The sequence below is a fragment of the Drosophila melanogaster genome, chromosome 3R (genome assembly GCF_000001215.4).
Source record: "Drosophila melanogaster chromosome 3R".
NCBI classification, from domain to species: Eukaryota; Metazoa; Arthropoda; class Insecta; order Diptera; family Drosophilidae; genus Drosophila; species Drosophila melanogaster.
The window spans coordinates 20,668,724-20,687,767 of record NT_033777.3 but is presented as its reverse complement, the minus strand read 5'-3'; the positions used below and the strand labels follow the sequence as shown (position 1 = coordinate 20,687,767).

Below are 19,044 nucleotides of genomic sequence, written 5' to 3'. Positions count from 1 at the left end.
AGCCCAGAAAAACAGGGAAATGCGCTGAAAAGTGAAGTGGGGGCACTTAAAGGGAATGCCCAGAGCACACGAGTCAAGAGATTTCAAGATTTAATCGATTTAATTGCGCTAAATGATTTTAAACGGGATTTGAAGCTAGCTTTGGTGGCCGAAAAACAACGAAGCCATGACTAACTAAGATGTATAATAGAGTCATTCAGATATTGAACACTTAAAAACAGAAATTATATATTGTCAAAAAACTAGTCTATATGTCTATAATCTTTGTAATCAAAAGAAAGGAGGTAATTTTTTATTATTTCTATGACAGCGCTATATGTTATTACATATATATGATAATCCCTGACACCGTCCATTTTTCAGCATATCCTTTTTTGTCTGCGTGTAATGAAAACACCCATTGATTCTGTATTCTGTAGTGTATTGCAAAAGTATTTATGTATGTATGCTAAATGCAAAGATCCCTATATTCACAAAACCTTCAATAGTTTTTAAACAGCATGTGGGCATCATATAAATTTAGTTTTTTCCTTTAACATGCCAACTTTTCTGTCCCTGTGGACAACAACTGAAAGGACAGGCAGCGGCAGCAAAACAAATAAGTCAGCTTGCAAAACTATAAAGCGGATTTTCAAATGGAGCGGAAATAAAAACGCAAGTTCGAGTGTTTCACCGATTTCCAGATTCTCAGATTCAGAGCAGAAGCTGCAAAGAGACATAGCCACAAACAGAATTTACAAGAAATGGGAATCGAAGATGTGAAGACAGCTAAGCGGGCTGCCGACTCAGCGAACTGTTAACACACTCTTACGGGCCAAAAGTTTCCCATTTGGCCAGTCGAGAAAAATGTATCGAACATTGTTATCTGGGCTTTAGGATGCTGCTCCTGCTGCTGCTAGCCTCGTTAAGTGCAAAAGTTTGACAAGTTGTTAGTTAACATTTTACGATAACTCGAAAAAGTTTCAAATCGCTGGAATAACAGGGATAACGCAATCGAATTGTTTTGAAAGCAAGCACCCATTAAATTTCCCACAGCATTATTAATGCATAGGGTCCTTTTGTAAACGATGCTCAGGCTCCTTTCAATCAGCCAAACCCATGTCATATTATTGGCTCTGCTCCTTTTTAACCAAGTACAAAAATACAAGGACACACACTTAACTCTGCCTACCAAAGCCTGCCAAAGCGAGTGGTGACAATTTGCGCAAAGCGTTAATTCCATTAATTTAAGCCTAATTGTTATGGCAGCCTGAAGTGCAATCAACGGACAGGCCCGGAGGACCAGTGTTTTGTTACCCACCCCCAAAGAAGAAAAAAAGAAAAACACAAAATATAATATCCAGCACGCACACGAGCCGAAAACAATTTTTGCAACCCACAGACGGGAATTCACAGGCACAGGACCCTTGGGGGAAAAGTCCGCAGTTGACGCGTTTAACGAACACGCCGGCGAGTCCTGCCATCCGCAGGACCATAGTGCGGTCGGTCGCCTTGCTGTCAGCCAAGTGCTACCTGCCAACTGCCACCTGCCCGGCCATTTTGCAGTTCAATAACCCATTTCCTTTCCAACGATTGCCACAAAAATACTCGGTACAAAACGGGGCGAAAAACAATAAAAAAAAAAACGAAACAAACAAAGCCAAGTATTTCAAGCTGGAGTTTGCGTTCGAACAGGCTTTAAAAAAAAAAAAAAAATGGCAAACAATTTGCTTTTATGGCAAAACGAAAAGAGCAGAGAAACATTGTTCGACTTTTCCCGCTCAGCCCACCAAAAACGTAAAAGTCGATTTCCGCCAGCTATTTTCTGTTCGGTTTGCATTCGGATTTGTGTCACTTGGTAGGTCGTTTAGTTATTGTTGCTGATAATTTGTTGACGGAACCAGACGTTCGACTCAATTTTATAACTTATTTGGCTCGATTCAATTATGATCCATCAGAGTTCGGCCGACCTAAACGCTGACTGGCACTCGATTTCGCACATTAGTAATTTCATTTCGCAGATTACATCTTTGATGTTTATATGAGGGGGTTTGATTTACCCACAAAGTAGGTTCAGCTTAAATGTTAAAAATTAAATACGGCCTGCGGTCATTTGTACATGGAAAAACTTATAAAGTTCGAAATTAGCAGGAAAACGGAATACAAAAGTTGTTCTCATCCAATTAGCTAGTTGACCTCAAGCACTTCGTTTCAGGTTGAACTCGAGCTAAAGTTCAATCTTAAGCTGTTTCTTTACTCGATAGAGACTCAAGAATTATTACAAATTATTTCCTCGATTGAGAAATCTTTAATTGCGGAAATCCCTAGATTTCTAATATACATTTTAAACAAAAAGTGATCCAAATGAATGTCACTTATCTGTTGCATCGCGGGACAATAAAAGACATGACCGCCATTTAAATTCATTCGGTGGGCATTATACGGAGGTTTGCTGCCAGAAAAGGCACAAAGAACGCAATTTTCGACAGGTCCTTTGTTGGCCATTGTTTGCGATGCACAGATTTATGACTTCCCCATAAATCGCTCCTGGGAAAATGGAGAAGGACGAGAGACAGGGCTCTGTGGAGATGTCGAAAGCAGATGGAACTTGTCCACCTGCGCGCGGATTTCACGTTTTTATGATTGTATTCTCCGATGGGGATTTAAATTTTGGGCGTGTGCCCAATGGCTTTTCACGAAAGTAATTTTTTTTTTGCGCACAACTTTAATCCTATATATGAACTTATTTAATGCTAGCAATGGAGCGTGCCAGATTGTGGGCTGTACAGGAAAACATTTCAATGGAAACACTTTTGGGAATGCCATTAATTTATTTCAATTCACTTCGCCATCTATCATTTCCAATATTGCATTGAACTGAGCCCACACGTCCATTCATTCTCATCATTCAATCATTCATCCAATCAAATTCAATAAATGCGTAGATTTTAAATACTTTAATTTACCGCGGGCCTTTGGGAAATGTTTCATGCTATTAAAGGTGGCCTAAATTGTGGCCCAATATCTTATTTATTTATTGGGTGGTGGCGGGCTGTATTTCCAGATTAAGCAAAACCTCTCCAGAACTCGGTCAATCGCCTGCGTTTGGCGTGTGCCGGAATTATTCTTCCCACGCCCACTCACTCGCCAAGCCGCCAGTCCGCCCACCCACCACCATACCGCCCACCCGTGGCCACTCGAGTGGTTTTTGAATGCGAAATGACTGAGCAACAATCTCCCGGGCTTTCCTAAATGTCAGCCACAATTGAGCGGCAAGAGTTTTTGCCACTGACAGCGCAAGATAAACAGAAGTCCTGCCGCTCGGTTAAGCTGCTACACGGTGGAAAATTCAATGCCAGTTGCTAGGAAAGTAACCCGTTTTGTAACTATACAGTTAAGCACTATCAATGACTAGCAATGTATTTCCATATTCCAACAAATACTATGAAAATATCACAATTTTATTCACTTTCTAACTAATTACGATTACTTTTTGTAGAGGCTAACTAATATAGATATTTTATTTGCTCTTGCATTAAGTCTAATAATAAAGAGGAATATGTTAAAACTTAAATTACTTTTATTTTTAAAACATTAATTATATGTCACAAAAGTTGTACCATACACACATAACTTGTATTTGCATCCGACATCCGACAACATTAAATTTGAAATTATATTCTTAAGCTACATTTTACATTGGAACAAATACTTCAAAATATTTAATTGATAGTATACTATATTTTGGTTCAGTATTACTGCCTACTGCTAGTAGGTATACATCCGAATACTAGGATGCCATTAAACAGCTGCATGCCCCTCAACGTGGTCGTATCGTTTCGCGAGTTTTTGTCGCAATTTTGCCGAAACGAAAAGTACACAGAAACAGTGCACACTCTCCCTGTTTTACCGCCCACTGCCACCCACTTAACCCATGCCAAGCGATTTCGGTTCAATGTGCAGTTAGGCAGGCTTCTGGCCATCTTTGTTGCTGGGCCAATGGCACAAAAAATGCGGCAATATCAAAGTTGGTAGTTTGTGTTTCGCTGGCGGAAGCATGACAAGCCTGAAAGTATGCTTCACTTTTTGCGCCACAATGTGGAGGGGAAATAGGGAAATAGGGCTCGCGTCCGCAGAGCTCAAGTGGTTGGTAAGTTTGGACGCAAATGAAGTTGTTGCCAACCAGGCAAATACGTAGAAAGCACCGTGAAACGACTGCTAATAAGTTTTGGCCATAAATCAATTGGCAGGCCGGAAAAAGTTGGCAATTATGCGCAGTTTATCAAAGTTAACCGAAGCGTATTTGCGTAATTTATATATTTTCAACGGCAATAAGTAGTTTTCGCCATGTCTGCACTACTCGAAAGAAATATAAAAATATAATTTGCTTACAAACTTGAGTTCGAGAAGTGTAAAGGATCCTTCGCTCTTATACACAAATGCGCTGCAGAAAAACCCAAGCTGATTCAAAAAAATCTTCGCCTTCGAGACGCCCACGCTGTTCCAGCCAATGACGCAAATCACCGAAAGATGTCTGGCCGACCGGTTGGGAAAAATCCGGCATGAGTGGCCCATTCCCAACTGAGGATTGGTAAACTTATCACGCAATTAGATACCCCACACCTGGCCATAATTTATGGCCGAGCACAGAAAGGTAGGCAACGCAAAAATTAAAAGCAGCCCGACAAAAAAAAGAAGGGAAAACAACGGCATTATGCACGGTTCTGCGGTGAAAACTTGAAGAATGATGTGTACGTTTGAATACTCCAGCCGAAGTGCCTGTGTTGTTCTTTTACCGTCTCCGAACTTGGCACTTTCGTGGCCCATATAACAACCACGAAGGCCGGGATAAGATTAATGCGTTGCAATAAAATATGATTTGTTTTTTGGGACTCCCTGTTAACAACAATATGCCAGGCAGTGTGAAAAGTCAACAACTGTTATAGAAAAGCCAAACATCACATTTCCCAGGTTTCCTGGGCCAGGTGTAAGCATACCCTCACGCTCATACAGCCGACCAACGGTGCGTATACGTGTTTTTTGGCGGCTTAGTGTGCTGCATGCAAATTGGCTTGCTTGTGGTTTCGATGATTGGTGTTTGGGCTCCATTGGGCTGCTGCCGAAAGACAGGCCTGGCATAAAGCCGGAACGAAATTGAGCCATTTTGTGTGATCGAGCTGGGCAAATAAGGCCATAAATAACCCGAAACCGTAAGTGGGTTTTAAGCTCCGACCGCGTTCCTCTCTTAACTGTCACTTATATTCTTCGCACAACCCTGTGGATGGGAATCAAGTGTCATATACAGCATAGGCTTTAAAATATTTCGATTTTGTGTGTATTTACCAAAGTAACGGAGTGCCTAATGTTTTTAAAGTATCTGAAAACTTAAAGGGGGGAATCGCGTCAATTTATGAGCACTCAATTTTATGTCGTCCATGACTGAAGAAGGTCAACTGCTGATGCGTATTGGATTCTTAATACAGAAAAAAGGGCTCGCTTGTATGGCTGCTCCTCCATATTTTCCGATGAGTCATCGGAATTATAACTCAAATTGTCGCCATATCAACAGGTTGCCAGATGGATGACGAAACTCAAGACAAAAACATGGCATGGAATGGCACTTGCGTCATCAGTTCACATTTCTGGGACTGGGTATCCGGCTCCAATAATAATCTGCAGTGCTCATAACTGGCGAATCCTCATGAATCCGGCAAATAAGTAAAACGGTCTGGTCTCCCTCGACGTCTGCCTGGTGTCGCGTCAGACATTTATGCAAATGGGCGTCTTCTGCTCTATGAATAGCACGAGTACAGAGCCATCTTCAAAGGACAATACATTCAATTATCAAGGACTGCGCCAAGAAGGGCGTTGTATTTTTGGTGTTTGCTTTTCCGCTGGCTGACGCTGTCACAGACATCGCCGGTTTACTCAAATGTCTTTGGTCCTGGTGCAACTGCTGGGATTGTGGCATCTGTACTCGAAGCCCTTGTCTCATTGTTAACACCAATTACACAACATGACAGGGTGAAGCTGGAACATGTAGTTTCCCCCACAACTTCTGTTAAAGATTTCCGACTCAATTTATGAAAACATCCACCCGCCCAAAAAGTAAGCGCCACTTTTGCCTCCTTGGCGTCAATGGTCTATGTGTAAATTGCACGCTGAAGAAGGCAATTTTTGGCTGATAAGGGATCAGGGGAATAAAATGGGGCAAATTGATGTCAGACCAACTGGCGGCAGGCAGCCGATAAGTCGCTTAATGTTGGCCTGCAGTATTTATGGCATATTCGACGGCTTTCAATCGCAATCCCCGGGCTTAGCACTTCAAGACTTTTGGATGGCACGACCTAGGATATTACGCAATCTTAAAGTTCAGTCAAGAAAAATTAGGAAAGGCTGTGGGGTTCACCCGCATGGTATTTAAGTCAAAGTCAAGTCAAAGTCTATTGGCCTAAATAATAACGCTGCTCCTAACAGTTAAGCAGCAAAGTTTCCTCACTAACTTAAGTGATTTAAGATATTTTAATGGGTACTTAAACTATGTATTTATAAAGATCTGCATTTTAAGCAAAACTCTTAACTAGATAGGAGGCAGATTTGCCAACCGAAATTAGTTCGAACAAGATTATAATCAATTCAACCAAAATGTCTCATAGTGTGCTATTCTCTAAATAGAACCATCCAACCGAGAACAGTCCAACTCCAGCCGTGTTACGACTTTTTTTCGCTTCTGGAAAGCTGGATGGCTGGTTGGTTGGTTGGCTGGACACCCGAGGCGCCGCCTGCGCTCGTAAATGTTTTGGTCATTAGCCATGGCGTGAAAACCAATAAACGTGTCGGGGCATATAGAAATATAAATGGCGAAAATGAACCAAAAGTCAGGCTCACGAAAATAGCAATGAAATCAAAAACTACAAAACAAAAGCAAAATGCCTTTATGATATGGCCATAAAAGCGGACCACGCTGTCCCAACAATGGGCCAATTTGTGGCGGTCAATAAAAATAATACAAATATTGCAATTTTTGTTAAAGCCAAAAATTCTGGCCACAGTCTGCGTAAGCTCTTTAGTCACTTGTCTGTTTGCTTGTCCGTATCTCTGTGTTTGTTTCATATTTTTTCCATTGCGGCACGTTTTTGAGATTTTTTTTTTGTTTGGTGGAAAGTGAGTGGCGTTCAATGTGCTTGTGGTTTGATGGTCAGCTGCCACGCCCACTTTTTCGCAGCAGGGGGGCGGTGTTAATAACAAACCTTTGATTTATCGCGAATTTAATATGGGTTTGTCTCGCTATCTGTCTGCACAGGTGCATTCCTCGGTGTATAAAGTATAATTGATGATTTTGCCAAATAATTTTGATAGTATGAGTAAGATGTGACAGGTGTTAAGACATGGCCGAAACGTTAATGGGTGCATTTCCCTTGCGATCTATAAATCATAAATCATTTTAGCTGACCCCAACGGAAAACAGCTGTCAAAAATACGGCGTTAATCAATATTATCCAATATTCTTTCTTCGTATTTCATATTTCCTCAAAATGCTTTTATGAATTCAATTCGCTTTATTTTGTTGGCCAGCCAAAAGTGGTTTTCCAAAGGATTTCCTTCGTAAACGCGTAGGCCACATATTAAATATAAAAGTTTGCTGCCATTTAATTCAGTTCTCGGTCGTGCTTTTCACACTTCAGAGCGCTTGCACTCGTATAACTTCTCACATCGCACATACGCCCCATTGCCCATTACGCATTCGCCCAGTGGTAATCATTTCTGTAAACTGTTTTCGATCCCCGCCCCCCGCGGTCGCCCGCACCCCGTCATTCAGAGCACGTAGGAAGGGAAACCTTTTCGTCCTTTCGTGGCCCGCAACCACACGCGCAAACTGAGTCCAGGGATCGGGATACAAATGGCTGTCCTGGGCAACTTGACTTGGCTTGTCTGTCAGGCAGCAAAACAAATGGAGGAGCCCCAAAGCCGCAGAGAAACTATTTATATGCTGCCCCAGGCTTGCCCAGGAATCGGAAGAAATGGGCGCGAGTGCGACTGTGCCACCAGTTCGAATAGATGGATGGATAGTTGGATCCTTAAAGGTGGTCCGTCGCCTTTATTGGCAGCATATTCGAGCGCATTGTCTGCAGCTGCGGTGCGTCTTCGTCTAGATTAATCGACTTGCGGACATTGAATTTGTGCAGCGCCAGCAAAAGGAATCTCAGTCTGAACTGCTGGCATATTTCCACGTGCCTGTCCTGTCGCGTTCCAAAGTTTCTCTTGCCTAATTGGCACAAACTTTCGCTAGGGAATTACACATAGAAAATAAGCGTAAGACATGAGGATCTGGCAAAAGGACAACCAATAAAATATTTAATAAACCGCAACGTAGGCGATTCGTGTAAAACCAATGCATCGCTATATTTAAATTATCTTAGATATATAATTAATTGGTTGTGCTTATATATCTTCCTAAAATTTGATTAATAGATTTCCACATATTTTTTTGCTGCTTTTTTTGCGTCATATTGAATTGTAAATTCTTATTATTGAAGTACATATATTTGTAATTCATAACTAATCTCACTGACTTTTATAATTCCCTTTTTAGGTTTATATTCAGTAATTTTATTTCATATATGACAAACCCATTTTTTTCTGTCATTTTCCTAATTATCAATATCAATAAAAATATTTAAATTTCTATTAAACAAAATATTGTCAGTTGCAGTTTTAATACAAATATTAAAATTTATTACTGTATCGTCTTCTGAACTTCTGTTTTATACTGAGACTATTGCCTTAAGTTATGTTATCTGCGGCACATCCTCCAGGAAGATGCCACAAAAAACAAATCAATAAAAATACGTTTTTATCATAGGTGTGGTAGCCGAAGCATAGGTTTCCATTGGCACATCGACCATTTCGATGAGTGTAGCCAACACCCACACACGCACTTCGCACCAGCGCTATCTCAGCTGGGAAACGCACGGATGGGCAAACAGAATGCGCCCCCGACCCCAACCTAGACGACTCCATTACCTCCTGGTCCTGCCGAGCTGGTCCTCCCCTGCCTGCCGTGAGTTATGTTGTTGCTTGTGCTGCTAAATGCTAACGATGACGAGACCAGGGAAATGGGGATGAGGTTGGGAGCCGGAGAGTGGGAATTGGCGGAGCACGGAACGGGGAACGGGAATGCGTCACAGGACGATGATGATAATGGCCTCGTTGCCATTACTTTGTTTAGCTGCCTGCTGGCGCAGCTCCTTCTGGGCCATGTGGCTGTTGTTGTTGTTTCTAGCTTGTTGGCTTAATTGATTTAGTTGAAGCTGCACAGAGTTTAATAGTTGCTCATCATTTATGTGGCGCCCAACAGCCACGCGGAGCTCTTCGCTCCGTTCGCTTTATTTGGCGAGTCGTTTAATTTTCTCCGCCACTGTGCTACACATTTCGACGCGTTGATAGGTTGCGCGTGGAAACCGGTTGGGAAGCATCCACCATTCCACCACAGCCGTCCCATGCAATCGAGCCAAGCTATTGAGTCAACGCCAACTTAGAAAAACTCAGAGCAACCACTGGTCAACAATAGTCAACCTCCTTGCGAAGCTCGGATTGCCAACTGACGCCTCAGAGCCATGAATGGCGTTTTATCTTATCCGCGGCAAAGCAGCTCGTCGCCGGCAGTTGCTGCATTTAAAAAACCATTTTAATTATTTATTAGCAGATTAAGCAAGTAAGAAATTTCAAGAATCTTAACTGGATGCTGGAGACAGTGGGAGAGTCGGTTATTTTATTACCCCTTTTTCACTGTCATCCCTTCTACCTTATAGTAAAATTGCAAATACCCTCTGTAAATGTATATTTGTGGAGTAATGTTGTCAATACAATACAATTAAAAAATAGGCTTATGATTTCTTTTAAATGAAATTTAAATTTTATGGTAATCGTTTAGCTGTGATTTTTAAATATTTTCATAATATATATCCAACATTGTATGGCGTAATAGTACTTATTTGAGTCTCCAAGGGTAGGAAGCCTTTGAATAATAAATTAATTATAGAGATTTATTAAAATTAATATTATAAATTATTCAACTGACCTCGTAAATCTGATAGACAAGAATGTATTGCCAACTCCATATATGGGTTCATGTAGGGCAGCCAACGTTCCGAAGACTGGCTCGTGTCAATCAAAAGGCCAAGTTCAGGTGTAATGGCAACTGCGTCTTTTGATCGGGTGGTCAAGCCTTATGGTGCACATTACACACATTAACAAGATCATTGTCTCTCGTAACTGTTGTTGCTGCAATTAGCGTTGGTAGCACTTGATTTATGCAGGTGCCATGCAAAGTGGCAGCAGCTTCCAAGTATAGACAGTGCCCCTGCTCACAATTAATCAGCAGTCGCAACCAGCGATCTCCGTATGACCGTATAAAAGCTGGCCTAGGGCATTGCCAACCGAGTCAGTCCCGCCGTGGAAGCTGTCGAGAACGGACTCGAAGGGATCGGAAACTAGCTCTCCAAAATGCGTGCCACAGTGGTGAGTGGAGCGACGAGCACACATTATGTCGAAGACGTCTAATTTTTCATTCCCCTAACCAGTTTTTTCTCGGCCTCTTGGCTATCAGTTACTGGGAGGAGTCCCATGGTCATGTTGTGCCCGTGGGTCTTCCTGCAGTCGGAACCTATCTGCTGTCTCCACCCGTTGTCTTGCTAGTCCAGCCACCTCCTCCTCCGCCGGAAGACGATGGCTCCTACAAGCCGCCTTCGCCCCCCGAAGATGGCTCGTGGCAGCCACAGCCTGGTCTGGAGGGAGAGTACTCGGACCCGGAACTAAGCCAGAGTGGCAGTGGAAGCATTACAGCCAGTGACGCAGGAGCTGCTGCCCTGAGTTTGGTTGCCTCACAATCTGTAGACGCCCAAGATGCCCCTGCTCCGGCGGAGGCCGGTGGAGCAGGAGGTGCCGGACAAGCGGGACAGGCTGGAGCACTTCTAGGCGGAGCGGGAGGAGCAGGTGGAGCTGGTGGTGGAGGCAGCGCTGGAGGCGGTGGCGGCGGAGGAGGCGGCGGCGGTGGCGGAACGGCCACATCCGGCCAGAGCGGAGACAGTGGCCAGCCCGGAGCGCCGAGTCCAGCGGGTCCTCAGCCCGATGGCGAAGATGGCGCTGATGGAGCCGATGGGCCAGACGGTCCGGATGGCTCCAAGGGTGGAAAAGGCGGCAAGGGTGGAAAGGGAGCACGCAATGGAGCCGGAGGCGGTGGTGGAGCTGGAGGAGCTGCTCCCCAGCCGGCGCCGGCAGCGATTCCTGTTCAGGCGGCTGTCCTGATTCCCGCACCCGTTTGGGCTGATCCAGAGCCAAATGCGATGTAAGTAAAAATGGAGCTGTGAAATTATTACATCACCAAGACTATCATTTTCTCACATTACTTGCAGTCACGTTGTGTAAACGCCCGGTGACCTTTGTGCCATTTGCCTTAACCCCCTTTGATGGTCATTTAAGTTAGTCCTAAAGCTAGTCAATGTTTTTGGAGCTCACATTTACCCTAAGCTAAGGCAAGCGAATATTAAAATTCGATCACACAGTAATTGCTTTTGTGGTTTTTATTCCATCACACATTGTGAACAAAGGTCAAATGGTGGTCGGTCACATAGGCGACCTTTTAATGTATAAGTTGACCTAATGGAATTGGGTTAGTCACTCTATTTTCGAAGTGTTCTATATTTGAACTGAATTAATACTGAAACAACACCAGCATCTGTCAATTAGAATCGGATGTGTACAAAAGCTCTGACAGTAGCTTTTGAATGTCGGGTTGAGTAATGCATAAATTATGCCCAAAAGTAGGCAATGTACTTTACATATGCTTTTCCCTAGCCGATTTTCCAGGGGAAAATGCTAATTGCATGCCAATCAGTTGATGTTAATTTCAAAAGGGGCGCTCCAAGACATGTTTCAGCCAACACTAAAATAGAGCATATAATACATTGTATCACGGTGCGGCTTTCAATTGAATATTCATGTGGGAAAATGTCAAACCCTAAGGGAAACTATGCTAACCTTTCGAACTCCTTTAACAATTTCTGCTCAGCTGCATTCACTGTTTTTCTATTCAATGTCAGTTTCGTGCAAACTTGCCTCAGCTTTGTCGGTGCAAAAGTGCTTCTTATTGCTTCGATTTTCATGCTTTCGTGTGGCTCACTTTGTTGCACAAATTGCGCGAATCGCTAGAAATCGAATTTTCTGCGTTGCACTATCTGCCTTGCAACAATGATTCTGCCTCATTCGTGTGTGCTGGCGCTATTTGCGCTGATATCTTCGAAAAGACTCACAAAGTGAATGAATCCTTATCGGAACAGCAGCTGCGACAAAGTATCAGCCAGTGCTTAGACACGATTCCACTTTCGCGGATTAAAGTGAATTGCGTAACAAATGGGAAATCCACCGGAAGATGGCCAACTTAACGCTTTTAAAACTGGGACGCCAATCACTTTTTCTTTCACGGTTACCATTTCGTAAGGATAGTTTTTTAAACATTTTTATTATTATAAATGAAATCCAAACTAATGACTTGCTTAAAAACCTTTTCACATAAAAAATTACTAAACAAAGTGTGTAAATAGATTAATATTAATATGTACAATTTAATCAAATATAAACTTCTCCTGTGATAAATTAAGTATTTAATTGTAGCTGAAAAATATATACTTTAATAAAGTATTGTATTTACCGATTTATTATAGCTTTGCTAACAATAAGAGTCATAAGGAATTGATTTTTTAATTTATTACCTAAAAGACAAAGTCGTACCTTGTTCTTCCAATGTATCACAGAGTTTATAATGTATGGCTCCTTTCTCATCCGAGCAATTTATTTACACAACAATTACCGATATATTTCGACACTCCTGCCATTGCAACATGTATTCAAATCAGATCAATTAGGCCGTAAATTAACGCCTAAACCATAAATTAAATTTATGTAAAACATAAGACCCATTTGACCAAAGATATGCAAAATGCCCCTCGACGTCAGTGCAACGCCCACCGCACTTAAGACAAGAGAGCGTCAGAATACCAGGGCCCGAAATCGCTTTCGGATTGGGTTGGCTTACAGTTTTGTGTTTACCCAACAGCTATGTCAGTTTAAGCCAAAAATCCGGGCCCTAAGCGCTGGGCCAAATGCCGCACACAACCACTGGCCAAAACAATTCTGGCCAAAAACCACAAGGGGCATCGATTGGTTTGCCTGTCTGGCGGGCAAATGCAAATGCAATTCTTCAATCGGAATGAAATTTTTGAAAGCACGGAATATGAAGTGAGTGCAAATCAACACCAACACTTGCAATAATATTGCTTGGTCAAAATTAGTTGGCAGCAATGTTGCCGTTGCACATTCACTTTTGACTGGAACCCGCGACCACGCCCCAACACTTGCAGCCAACTAGGCGGTTGTTTCATCGATGTTCAGATTCGACTTCGGTTGCGGGTTCTACTGGCCAATTGTTCACATTACCGATTTAGCTGGGTGCCAAATATTCCGAACTACAGATAAAAACAATCGCTTGGCGGGTAATTCAAACAATTTTGGGTCTTTTATGTTCTGCTTGGCGTGTAATTAAATTAACTGCTGGGTCAGTAACCGGATCGAAAGAGTCTAACACTCAGAGCCCCACCTGCCCCACAAGGTTGAATATTTTAAAAAACGATTTCACTTATTGCCACCGTTAGCCGACAATTGGTCGTAAATCGAAATGCCAATGCATGCTTAATTAAATGGCAAGCGACCCATCCCCAAAGGCGTCCCGAAATTTACGATAACTCGAGCTTGGCGCCATTGTTTATGCGTGGAAAATGGAAAATTGAGAATCCCTCCTCGCACTTTCACCTGCCGGCTGACCTTTGCGTGCCGGCCAAGGGTTGTTAATTTTTAATTAGCTACCAGCCTGCCAGTGAAATAAACTAGCCTCCTCCTCGGCTCAAGGTCGGCGGTTGGGCCATAAGGTTGCACTTGGATTTATGGCGCCCAATGTGGGACCAAGAGACCACCGCCCGTCGACCATTTGTTGGAGCACATTCAATTCGAACTTGACAAATGCCTGGAAATCTATTTACTCAAATTGTTTGCCCTGTTTCAGTGCTCCAATAGTTCGAGTCACCCGAAGTCGAGTGACACATTCCCCGCATAAGACACACAATTTTGCAGGCGGCTGGGCAAAAAATACAAGACTCATACCGCATTGATTGATTGTTTGTTCGCTCTCAGTGTCGTGCCACATGCAGCTATTCCCTGGTGGGGATTCAAAGGCCACGCCCACATAGCAAACCACCCAACGCCCCCCACAGGGGCACTTTCACATGGAACACACAAAAACACATATATGCATGGGGCTATGCAAATTTCAATCGTTGCATTGCAAATATTTATGTTCCTTTCAATGCAGTCACTGTGGGTGGAAACTGGGTGGTGCTAGTTGTGCGGTATCAGTGGTGGTTTAGATGGTTGTTCTGGGTGGTGCGGCATTTGACCTGAGACTGGGAAATATGCAACAGAGTTTAAAGTAAATGGATGCGAAGCCCCAAAACTGGATGGCCTTTTAATTAACATGACAAAACATCAGAAAAATCATTAAATGTGGAATTTTATCTTCAGGATGAAGATGAATTTTCAATTCCAACTTTAAATACAATAAGTTCGATTGAATTTAAATCTAATAAGCCTAAAAAGTGTTTTAATTTTTGTCTAGGAGCCTTAGCAAATTTTGAAATATTTTAACAGAAATCATTGATTAAATTAAAAAAGTAACTAATTTATATATATATGTTGAAAAATGTAAAGCGAAATATTTATCTAATTATTTAGGGCTGCGCTTTTTACCAACAAAATTTAAAAGCTTATCTCAAGAAGTAAGTTAACATTGCATCCTGGGGCTTTGATTTTAAATTCTTAATACCACAATCCCACCACCAGTTCCAAACACTTCAAATTGTGATCAAATACATTTTTGCAGTTTATTTGTCTGTTTGCATGTTCATATAAAATATAGATCTATATCTGGTCAGATACATAAAGATTACAACTGTTATTTACAACATACTCATACAGCGTTTCTCAATCGAAGTAACAGGAGGATAAAGATATAGATAAAAAATGAGGGAAAATCCTAGTACAGAGAGAAGTATGTAGGTAGGTAGGTAGAGATGTGTGTGCTGTGACTGGATCGAAAATCCAAATCGGTCAAAACCCAGCGGGCAAGGAAGGCTTCTAACGAAGCACTTCAATCTCCCGTGTGTAGTAGCTTTCAGTTTTCCGTGTGTTTTTGTGACAGAGGTTAAGAAATAGAAGCAGTAATAGAACAGATAAATGTATAGAAAGACAGAGAGTTGCGAATGCTGTATAAAAGTGGCACTGGCGAGCGAATACGCAATGCAACGTTACGCATACGCCACGCTGGCTTCGGTAGTCGGTTAGTCAGAGTGTATAGAGATGCTCGTCGTCGATCGGAAGTTAAACTTCTCTCAAGTGCCGACCACTCGTCACTTAATAGTGGTCATAGTGCGCGTGGTACTGGCCATCATCCTCGTGTCCATTGCCACCGTAGTAGCTACCATGGCTGGCGGGAGCTCCATGTCCGGCGGCGGCCAACGCATTCAGATGCGCGGCACGGGCGTGCTGCACCTCGGCAGGCTCCACGGGCACTCCGTTGTGGATGACCGGGATGTGGATGGGTCCCTTGTGCGCATAGCCGGAGGCGTAACTGTTGTGGCTGCTGTGGCTCTGTTCCCAGCGTCCGTCGTAGCTGCCATCATCCCAGGATCCATGCGAGGCTCCTCCGTGGGCGGAGGCCTGGGACAGGGCGGCGTAGTGGGCGGCCTTGGCATGCTGCACCTCGGGCGTATCGACGGGTACTCCATTGTGGATTACCGGCACGTGATAGCCACCGTGGTTAATGGGGGAAACGGCATGTCCAGAACGGGCGGCAGCATGGGCGGCAAAGTGCGCAGCCTTGGCGTGCTGCACCTCGGGTGTCTCAACGGGAGCACCGTGGGCATGAGCTACATGGCCAAGGGCTTTGGCGTGGGCGGCATAGTGCTCGGCCTTGGCGGCCTGCACATCGGGAGTATCAACGGGCACACCTCCATGAGTCAGCGGCACATGGGCGGCTTGTCCGTAGGCCCATCCTCCGCCGTAAATAGACCGCTTGTACAGGTGGTGTCCTCCGGCATTGTGGGCGGCAGCAGCGTGGGCAGCGGCATGGGCGGCCTTGGCGTGCTGCACTTCGGGAGTATCGACGGGGACGCCTCCGTGGGTCAGCACCGGGATGTGGATGGGTCCGTGGGCGTAAGGAGCATAGGCGCCATGGGCGTGGGCGGCAGCGTAAACGGGAGCGGCATGAACTTGAGGAGCCTGAGGCAGGTTGGTGCCCACGGCGTTGAAGCCATGGTGCGGATCAGCGGTGTAGGACACCGACTGCACATGACCGTGACCATCCACGTAGGAGTAGGAGCCGTGCGTGGTGCCGTCATGGCTTCGCGTCTCGTGCTTCTGTGAGTTGGGATCGGCGTATCCGTAGGAGTAGGTGTGGCTGTGCGGGTCCAGGTGCTGGTACTGTGTGGAGACGGCTCCGTGCCAAGAGGCGGACACCGTCGAGATCAGCAACGCTGCGGCAATAAACTAAATAAAAATGGGAAATTATTTTTTGTAATTTTGATGTAGCTGATAAAAAAAACTAACAAATTTCAATATAGCTTTACAGAACTGATTTTTATATATTAAATATATATATAATAATAATTAAAAATCTTTTTGATTTTGCCTATGTTGAATTCCGATTAGAGAACTTTTGTACCTTCATCTCTTTGAATATTTCAAATTATTTAACATATAGCTTCTACATGTTTCTCACAGTGCAGAAGGTGTTAGGCGTGGGATTATGTGACTGCTCAATAATTACTCGTGCGGTAGCCACCGCCCAAAATCGTTAATCGCAGGTGTCACTCAGTGGAAGCTTATAAGCCGCCTCTGCTAACCTAATTACAGGCTTTTCGCTTTTCTTGCTCTTGCGCCAGCGTTTTCCTCTCGCTTTTCTTGCCCCACACGCCCATCTTTTCGCTTTTCTCCTGGACTCGCTTCTCCTCTGGATTCGCTTTTCCAATGGTTTCGCTTTTCAGAGCCGCGAAGCGCAACCGTTAGATTTGATTCCGAGATATGTAGTCAGTAGTCGGTCGGTCGGCCAATATTCGTTCGAAGATATTACCGCATGCGGCGCGATTATGTACGATATTATGTGTCAGCAGGTGAGTGGGGCAGAAAGTGGTGGAAAAACGGTTGAATAAACTGTCCGACATGCAACATGTCAGCGGCTTATCAACGGGATTTCGCACGGAGTTCCATGGCAGCTGATGGTTTGCTGGGTGGTACGTTTAGCATGACGTGCCATGGTAATTGACTCTCGGATGGAACTGAACGATGCACAGGTGCCATTTCGTTCGGAGCGGAATTTAAGCGAAATAAATTGAGTTTACAAAAGCAATGTCAGTTGAATTTTAAATTAATTGCGCTATGACAGATTAAAAGAATGCCAGGAATTCATTCAAACTTAATGGCAAGTCACTGTCAAACTAGTGTTTACTTTTCGAACGGCTGACAAAATCCAATTTAAAGATTTGGTATGCCACACTTCTCTCTTGATACCGATTAACATATCCCAAAGATCGAAAATGAAAAAGCAGTTCTAACTAGCGAAACCTGGCTGTGGACTTACATAGTTCCATTAAACTACGATTTTAATGAACTTAAGCATTTCATGATAGAATCAATCAATTAAATGAACTTTTGCCCACTTTTATGGTAAAATTTTGTAACTTTAAGAAAAATAAATTACATGCAGAGACGTTAATCACTAATTTGTAGAACAGAAAAAGTTAGAAATGTATCTCAGTAATTCAAGCACGGAATCCAAATATCCTTTTCTCCTCACGGTAATCTACACACTCCAACTCATATTATTTATAACTTTAATCCTCTTGCTCGGCGTTATCCTTTCGATCCCATGGCGCATACTTACGAATGGCTTCATTTTAGCTATGATCACACGATTGAGCTTCGAAAAGGAGTTTCGGGGACACACTGCGGATGAACGGAAAACTAACTACACACGACACACGGGCACAGGCACTGGTCGCTGGACGCTGGTTGAACCTCCTAGAACCACGACTAGGACTGTTAACGAACTGTGCTGACTGCTGGCTGGCGGCCCTAATATATACCGCCCGAGACCAGCGAGCCCGGAGACTGGGGATTGGGGAGCAGAGACACTGCAGCCGAGACTCCGGCTGAGACGCCGGCGCATGCGCAACATTGGTAACAGCAGCGAAAACACCGCAACACCAGCAATATCGGGCGTTCAACAAAAGCCAACAAAAGCCAACGAGAGCAAGAGCAGAACAATGTGTGGTACCAGTTCCAGAGTAATCGAATTACCACTTTAATCGGGGCTCGAAGCGGGGTTTGGCCAGAGCCGAAGTGGATATCGCAGCCGAAGAATGTGTATCAATCGCTTGCAGTGGAGTGCCGCTGCAGCATGTTGCTGGCCTGCAGTTGCACTGGCAACATGTTGCTCGTGCGTTTCCGCGCTGCGTTTGTCACTGTGGAAAAAATCACAGCTGCCATGACCTTGCTTTCAACGCGATTTAATTGCCGGTATTGGTTTCAACCTGGCTTCAACATTAGGCGATTAATGTATTTTATTTGGTGTTGTTTCGGGTGCTAGTTCTTTGACTTCCGCGGTGCGGACAATTAGCACTCATTATTTGGCCACGGGATTAGGCCGATCTTATCGATCAGTGCCTTTCCAAAAAACGCCCAAGAGCCCCGCCCCAAGCGCAACGCTCGATCAAATTAAAAAATTCTTACCCACCGCTTGCAACATGCCCCAATGGTGGCCATAACGAAATGTGAGCTGGCCAATTTCTGGGCGTTTGCCTCTTTAATCATTGAACTGCATCGGAAAACGAAACGAAAACTTTGCAAATTAAAAAAAAAGGAGAAACAAGAGCACTGCCCAAAGAAGCAAGCGGAAAACAA

General features: G+C 43.8%; 2 protein-coding genes, 1 long non-coding RNA gene and 1 other non-coding gene across 4 annotated transcripts; 1 reads left to right on the top strand and 3 right to left on the bottom strand.

The window, feature by feature from the left end:
- Window positions 1-8,688: 8,688 nt before the first annotated feature.
- On the bottom strand, window positions 8,689-9,585 carry lncRNA:CR43452 (long non-coding RNA:CR43452). The gene has a single exon (NR_048437.1). It is a non-coding gene; the product is annotated as a long non-coding RNA:CR43452 (long non-coding RNA).
- A 324-nt stretch (window positions 9,586-9,909) lies between these two features.
- asRNA:CR45024 (antisense RNA:CR45024) lies at window positions 9,910-10,688 on the bottom strand. Its single transcript, NR_125216.1, has 2 exons — window positions 10,061-10,688; window positions 9,910-9,997 (listed from the first exon to the last, which is right to left on the bottom strand).
- On the top strand, window positions 10,417-11,544 carry CG4000 (uncharacterized protein). The gene is made up of 3 exons (NM_142649.4): window positions 10,417-10,500; window positions 10,563-11,326; window positions 11,394-11,544. The coding sequence occupies exons 1-3, from the start codon at window positions 10,486-10,488 to the stop codon at window positions 11,404-11,406; spliced, it is 792 nt and encodes a 263-aa protein (NP_650906.1). The 5' UTR covers window positions 10,417-10,485; the 3' UTR covers window positions 11,407-11,544.
- A 3,402-nt stretch (window positions 11,545-14,946) lies between these two features.
- Window positions 14,947-18,197, bottom strand: Cpr92F (Cuticular protein 92F). Its single transcript, NM_142648.3, has 2 exons — window positions 18,026-18,197; window positions 14,947-16,632 (listed from the first exon to the last, which is right to left on the bottom strand). The coding sequence occupies exons 1-2, from the start codon at window positions 18,035-18,037 to the stop codon at window positions 15,499-15,501; spliced, it is 1,146 nt and encodes a 381-aa protein (NP_650905.2). The 5' UTR covers window positions 18,038-18,197; the 3' UTR covers window positions 14,947-15,498.
- Between the last annotated feature and the right edge of the window lie 847 nt (window positions 18,198-19,044).